General features: G+C 45.0%; 1 protein-coding gene across 3 annotated transcripts in view; it reads left to right on the top strand.

The window, feature by feature from the left end:
* Nucleotides 1-7,500, top strand: part of unm_sa1614 (un-named sa1614) — a 41,736-nt gene that overhangs the window by 32,767 nt on the left and 1,469 nt on the right. For all 3 annotated transcript variants that reach the window (XM_041240159.1, XM_041240160.1, XM_041240161.1), the window contains 9 exons: nt 733-800; nt 1,074-1,181; nt 1,435-1,672; nt 2,625-2,828; nt 4,007-4,070; nt 4,849-4,910; nt 5,410-5,591; nt 6,649-6,771; nt 7,365-7,500. The exon at nt 7,365-7,500 is cut by the window's right edge and continues 1,469 nt beyond it. In XM_041240159.1, coding sequence (XP_041096093.1) covers nt 733-800; nt 1,074-1,181; nt 1,435-1,672; nt 2,625-2,828; nt 4,007-4,070; nt 4,849-4,910; nt 5,410-5,591; nt 6,649-6,771; nt 7,365-7,445 — 1,130 coding nt within the window. In that variant the 3' untranslated portion in view covers nt 7,446-7,500. The remainder of the gene's footprint in view (nt 1-732; nt 801-1,073; nt 1,182-1,434; nt 1,673-2,624; nt 2,829-4,006; nt 4,071-4,848; nt 4,911-5,409; nt 5,592-6,648; nt 6,772-7,364) is intronic.

Genomic DNA, 7,500 nt, shown 5'->3' on the forward strand with positions numbered 1-7,500 from the left:
TCATCAGAGCGCCATGTAGTTATCGCTTACATTTTCAGATAAGCCCCGTGTGGTAAACCTTGTGGACTGTCTCATCCAATCAGAGGCTTTAGAACAGAGAGTTCAGTTTTACTGAGGAGTGATTCATGGACCCCTCTGCCAGACAGCCTGTTACTATTCCTGATAATCTGACTGACAAGGCTGAAGCTACTGCACATTCTAAAGCTTGTTTGCAGTCCCCTTAAGAATCCCTCTGAGGGCTCCTGGTATTAAATTAGAGTTAAATCTGATTTCCTGTATGATATAGCTACATACTGATCAGCTGCGTCAATTCACACTTTTCAGCACTTTTTCCTTTGTGCTTTTTTGTTTGTTTTCTTTTTCTTGGTAAATGCTGCATTTACTGAAACATTTCCACATCCTGCTCTATTCTTACCAGTGTGCGCAATGCAGTTCTGCTGCAGAATAATCTCTCTGACAACTGCTGCAGGGTTTGTAGTTGCAACGTCCGCCAGGTTCACAAGCAGGAAAACATGCTTATTGTTGCCATGTGTGGGTGAAATACTTGGCATTTTATTTAACCTCCCTCCCACAGAGGTGTCAACATTAAGAACATATTTAGCAGAACATGTGGTGGTGGTGGTGGTGGTGGTGGGTGTGTGGTTGGTAGGTGATCAAAAAAAGTATTTTAGATTTGTATGTATGCGTGCATGTATTCATGTATTCATGTATTTATTTGTTTATTTATTATAGAAAATGAAAAAGGAGAGACTGGACTGGATGTAGCTCGGAGATTAGGAAACTCTCACTGTGAAGAACTGGTAAGCAAGCTAAAGACGTCTGGGTTTTAGTACCTGAGCCGTGGTTGTGACTGACGGGGCTTGCCTGCTGTTTTATTGTCTGTTATTTATCAACAGATGGTTCATTTATTACCGTTCCTGCAACATAAGCTTTATCAAATACAAACTAACCCAGAATATTGTCCTTGAAGGGCTGGTGTGTCGCTCTTTAGAAACACTGGGTTCAGCTCTCTCTGCTGGGTTCCTGCCTGCTCAGAGCAGAATAAGAATCTTTGTGACAATCTGTCTTTCCAGATTAACCAAGCGCACTGCAACCTGTTCAACATGCATGTGCACGTGGAGTACGAGTGGAGACTGCGGCAGGAGGACATGTACGAGAGTGACGATGATTTGGATGAGAAGGTGAGGCAGAAGGCAGGGGAGAGAGACTGAGGAGGGGGAGTGTTACTGAGGAGGGCGGGGGAGAGAGACTGAGGAGGAGAGACACTGAGGAAGGCAGGAGAGGCTCAGGGTGGAGAGAGATTGAGGAGGGCAGGAGAGACTGAGGAGGGGGGAGAGGTGGTATTGAGGTGGAGGAGGGGTGAAAGGGGAGATGAGGAGTTTTGCTGTTAAACTTCAAGTGCAATTGTCTGAATCTTTTCCATTCCCTCTGCAGTTAGGACCTGTGAAGGACCGCTCCTTCCGGCCCCACAGCCTGTACCATGCCCCCTGCAGCTCCTCCCAGGACCAGGGAGCCAGTCACCCTGGGGTGGGGAGACGCCTGGCTGCGCCGCCCCAGGACCACCGGCGTGAAACCTATGCCACGCCCACCAACCAGAGCCGCAGCCTGGACTCCCAGACCACACCCCTGGGCTACACCGCCTCACCCCTGCCCACCCGACTATCCATCAGAGGTGCTCCCCCCCCACTTCTCACACTGGGACTCTGTGACTGAAGCCGTTCCACCCCACACACTCACATGCATTTCTCTCACACACTCTCCTCCTGCTCTCTCTCTCTCTTACAGTCACTGTGAATCTAGACTGTCATCTAGAGGTGAGTCACACACGAGGGAGACACGACGAACAAGAGTAGGACATGTAAGAATGTCTGTACAATGTCAAAGGGAGACGGTAGGAGTGACCAGAAAGCCCATTCAGCTTGTTTTTCCACGAAAACAGTTTCCCTCTGCCCGTTGCGGAAGGCAGTATATATATATAGAATCCATATATATATATATATATATATATATATATATATATATATATATATATATATATATATTATACACACACACACACACGCACAGTGATTCACAAACCACGCATCACATGGTAAAACATGGGAATTTGCATTAAACTCATTTTTTTTCATGAAGGCCTCTGCTGCATTGCAAGCTCTTCCAGACGTTGATCAGCACTTTCCACCATGGTGCTCTGTTTGTGAATCCCGCTGCACAGTTCACTTTTAGTTGCAGTGTCAGCTCCTCTCTTTGGCAGTTCACTTTTGTTTCCTCTTCTGTTCCCTGCTCCACTGTGCTGACACTGTTTCTGACTCCATGTATCTGGTGCTGAACTACAATTTGGTTTCTGCAGCGCTGCACACATTGGATAAATAGGAAGTTGTTTTCATGCAACAAGCAATCTACACAGTAGATTATATGGGGTTTTTTTTTGGCTTGTTTTTATTGCACTGTCTGGACATTGTGTTGATGATCCCAGCTGTTTCTTCACTCATTCAAGGGTGGAGTCAGCCAATGCAAAGCTGCCGCTGTCTGTCAGGTTAAATACTCCAGTGTGTAGAAATCCTAACAGTTGTCAGTAGTGTCCCGGCAGTGTATGAATTTGTTTGTTTGTTTCATTTCAGCTCCCAACGTGCCCCCTCCTCCTCCTCCTCCTCCTCCTCCTCCTCCTCCTCCTCACGTTAGCCCCCCCGCAGCTGACTGTAAAAGCATGTCCATGAAGAAGAGGAACCCCCCTCCCCCGTTAGTCATCAGACACAAGCGCACCCTGTCCGAGCCCAGCCCCCAGGTGCCACACAGCCCCCTGAGCCAGCGCCACATCTCCCTGGGTAGGTGCAGGCGTGGCTGGGTACTGGGGATTGCACTGCTGAACGGGAGAAAGGCTGTGGGAAGGAGGGATGTGCAGATTAACCAGTGTCCGAAGTGTTGTGTTTTTTTTATTTTTCATCAAGGAAACGTAGTTACATCAGTTGGTCACAAGGTGGCACTGCAGTGCCCAATGCAAAAAGCCCATGACAAGCTAATCTACACTACACTCCCCTAACGGGGGACAGTTTTGGGAACCTGATGTCACAATAATATATATTTACTTCTAATGGGATTAATGGCTTTTAATATTCAGAGATGTGTGAGCTTTAGATCTTTGATATCCATATAACCCATGCTTGACATGGACGTGGCTTGTCAGCTCAAGAGGTTCGCTGTTGATTCAGTTCAGAGAGGGCTGTGTGTAGTGCCATCACTCTCTGCCAGGATCCTGGATGTTAATTTATTAAACTCAGCTTCCTAGCAACTGTCTGGGGACCAGAATAGACACTTAGAACACCCTGGAAGAACAAAGGGGGTTTTATTTATTCTCATCTACAGCATGACAGGGCTACAATAGTACGAAAACGTTAGAATACAGATAAGAATCAGGGGAGCGGTGTGAGGGCAGCAAGGCTGTCTAGATATCCTGCTCTGTAGTTCAGAGTGGTGTGAGTAACAAATTACTTACATTGAAGACACTGGTTGTTTGTCAATTAAATTGGCTTCAAATGAAAGCAGTTGAACAATCGCAACAATTATTATGTCTCCCAAAGTATCAACGAATTGGAACTGGAATTGGAATTGGAATTGCGAGCTCCTTGTACCCAGGGGAGAGCTGCTCCACATACTATACTGGCTCTGCCTTGCTCCTTCGCTGTGGAACGCGGTACCTGGTGTTGTCGAGAGTGCAGAGACACAGACAGACTAATAACCCGTCTCTTCGATTTGTTTTTGCACAGTAGCTGAGCTTCATGGCATGTGAAGATCTCTGGAGGGTTGTTCTGCACTCGGGGTACTTAGCGTCCAAACCCCATCCAAGTGGTTAACATTTACAATTTTGCCTAATCCGGTGTCCTTTGTTAAAAGTCTGTATGTTGTTTGTAAAGGTACAGCTGGTGTTGGGCGTATGTATGATATGAATAGCCGCAGTCTTGCTCTTGCAGAACTGTTCAGATAACGGGTGTGTTTTTATTTTTAGATTATGCCTCCCCAGTAGTGTCTCGAGGTCTGAGCGGACCAGAGAGCGGCTACCAGAAACCTGTGTAAGTGTGTTGTGATCTGCTAATCTCTGGCACTGCTAATCTCTGCCAATCTCTGGCACTGCTAATCTCTGCCAATCTCTGGCAGTCTGCTAATCTCTGGAAGTCTGGTAATCTCTGGCAGTCTGCTAATATCTGGCAATTATCTGCTAATCTCTGGTAATCTCTGACACTGATATATGGTACTGCTAAACTCTGCCAATCTCTGCACGTCTTGGTGGTCCAGTGGTTAAAGAAAGGGGCTTGCGATCATGAGGTTCTGGGTTTTATCCTAGCTCAGCCACTGACTCACTGTATGTCACTTAACCTCCTTGTGCTCCGTCCTTCGGATGAGACCTAAAACCAAGGTCCTATTGGAAGTGATTCTGCAGCACCAGCAGTTGTTGATGCATGGTTCGCCCTGTAGTCTCTGTAAATCACTTTGGATGAAAGTGTCTGCTAAATGATTAAAATAAATAATGTGTAGGCTGCTGTGGTTTACAGAGCAAGGCTGTCACAACCACGGCCCATCTCTGATCTCTGTGTGCTCCCTAACCACATAGTACACATTTCACTAATGCCCTGATCATTGAGTTTTCATTTTGTTGTGTGCGTGCTGGTGTGTGTTGTGGGCAGTAGGTAAAAGTGGATGTTATGTGGACATTGCCCTCTAGTGGTCAAAACTATTGCTGACCTGACATTCCTGTGTATTCTACTACAGATTATTATCGTCAAGTTCCTCCTCACACACAGTGAGCCAGACACCATAATAATAGTTTGGTTTTTGTTTTGTTTTTTTCAGGTTAAGTTCACCGAAGTACACAGCTTCTCCTCTTAACTCGCTGCCCGAACTGCCAGAGAAAGGTACAGCTGCCTGCCGTTTTAAAAACAGTTGCGTTGTTCAGCGTAACTTGGTATTGTGCAAATTCTACCGTTTCTCTCTCTCTCTCTCTCTCTCTCTCTCTCTCTCTCTCTCTCTCTCTCTCTCTCTCTCTCTATATATATATATATATATATATATATATATATATATATATATATATATATATATATATATATATATATGAGGAGTAATTGATTTGACTAACTTCTGCCTTCACATAGATATTTTATTAAAATTGTTGCTAATTATTAAAATTAATATTTTTTATCACTTAAAGTTCAAAAGAATCGAAGTGACTTGCGATTGAGTATACTGTTGGATACTCATCAGTCACTACATATTATTAGTAGTATATTACTGTAGTGCTAGTCTTCTAATTCTTAAATCATAGTGCCTCTTCAAAACTGATAACTCGAGCTCAGTTCATAGATTTCAGATATTGTGCTCAATGCTGTCAATCGAATGAGTTTATCTTCACAGGAATCTCTAATAAACCAGAAGTCTTTGGCGACTTGTCCTTTCGGATGTACCATCCCCCGCAGCCCAGCGGGAGGTCTTTACAGCCAGACTCTCCACCGCCAAGGTCCTCCACCTCCGACGCGAATGGAGCCAAACCTGCTCCACATGGCTCAGCCCCCCACCCGCTCCCCAGGAGGACAGTGGTAAGACAGGACCGCCGGTCTCATCAGCACTGTGTATAGAGCAGCAGCGTGCTTGCGTGCATGCATTGTGAGGAGACCAGTGAAAAACAGGGTTTTCATGCTCAAAGATTCCTGTTTTTACCTTTATGTTCCTGTACTGTGGAATAAAACCGAAAGCGTTGTTCTGTTTAGCTTACCCCCTGTATAGTTCATCCGGTCCTACAATACTGCATGCTGCCCTGATTCCGATAGCACTGCTGTTACACAGGCAGTAAGAAGTGGGATCATACTGGGAGATTATGCTAACTGGGTGTTTGGAGTTCTTTTGCATATTTAAATGGTTGCCTCAAGCTTTCTCCCGTTGGTAGGTTAGAGTTATTTTCCATAAATAAGTCCTATCACAGCGTGTTGAGGAACAGCTGCAGATTTTCCTGTTTTTATGGCGTGAATCTCATTTGACACGACTGCTGGGCCACCTAGGTGATATTGAAGCTAATCACTACCCTCTTTAGCAGTAGTGTGCGTTTGGGATTGTCTTTTGAAAAGCCCTTATTAAGTGATACAGGATTTCTGAGTGTTTTGTTATTATTATCCCTTAGCATATGGCGCCACCTATTGACCTACAAGAACGGAGGTCAATGTAACTGATGCAATGGGGTTCTGATTTCTGCATTTTCTGTTGCGTTTCTGAGAGGTATAATCATAGACGTTGTGTGATAAGCCTGAATAAGTATGCACACTATCACAGCCCTATGTGGAAAACATAATTTGTGTTTGAGGTCTCCTGTAAAATATTAACAGCATAACAAAAATCCCATAACTTGATATCCCTGTTTCTTTATCATTATTAAACCGTGTTGATTCAACTGTCAATACATTTTTATGTATGTTTTTGAAACAGTGGTTAATTATTGTATAAAGTTAAAACTAGAAAGCTTTCTGTTTTTTTTAATTTATTTATTTTTATTTTCAGATTAAGTGTTTTGTTAGCACACTAGCTCTAGCTTGGGGGGGGGGTGGGGGGTGGGGGGGTGTAAAGCTGAGATTCGTGTGTGATCGGCTCTGTTTTGATTTGCAGGGCAAGCCCAGGATACGGAGAGTAAAGGCAATCTATGACTGTATCGCAGACCATCATGATGAGCTGACATTCAAGGAAGGAGAGGTCATTGTGGTGACTGGAGAGGATGACTCAGACTGGTGGGTAGGTATCCTTCCAAACCCTTCCCGTCCTAGGAGAGGTCCTCTGGAGTGGCTAGGGGGTGCTTTCACCCCAGTGTGAATACTGTTTGAATGCTCTGTACAAAGTCTGGAGGATTAGACTCCCACTCAGAAACATGCATCAAAAAAACACCCCAGTGTGCAGACTCCCGAGTAAACAAAACCTAAAATAAAACTAAACAAAACCTTGTTTTTTGGAACGGGCTGGAATTGATCTCGGGACCCAGGCTCTACAGATGGAAGCGATTTTCAGATCTGGCAAATGAAAAAACAGATCCTTTCCCATGAAGGAATGGCCCACTACGAGGGCCCAGCTGATAATGCCTTCCAGATGTCCTAGACTCCCTACATGCACCCCTCTGGAGCAGAGACTGGCTCTGGCTGTGCATTCTTCTGAATGAACTGCAGTGTCAGCACTTGTTATTCAATGCTATGGGTTGGTTTACGTTGGGCGATATTTTGCTAGGTTATAATTTTGGCTTTAAAACACAGACCTCACCCTCGTAATAAATAGCGTGGCACCTCCTGCGAATGCTAAAGCGAGTGCACTCATCACTGCTGTTTGTGTTTCTGCAGGTGGGCTACATCGAGGGGCAGCAGCCTCAAAAGAAAGGGCTCTTCCCGGCCTCGTTTGTTCACATCCTCTCTGATTATTGACCAAAGCCATGCAGAGATCAATGTACAGGACATACAGCAGCACGCAGGGACAACT

The sequence above is a fragment of the Polyodon spathula genome, chromosome 59 (genome assembly GCF_017654505.1).
Source record: "Polyodon spathula isolate WHYD16114869_AA chromosome 59, ASM1765450v1, whole genome shotgun sequence".
NCBI classification, from domain to species: Eukaryota; Metazoa; Chordata; class Actinopteri; order Acipenseriformes; family Polyodontidae; genus Polyodon; species Polyodon spathula.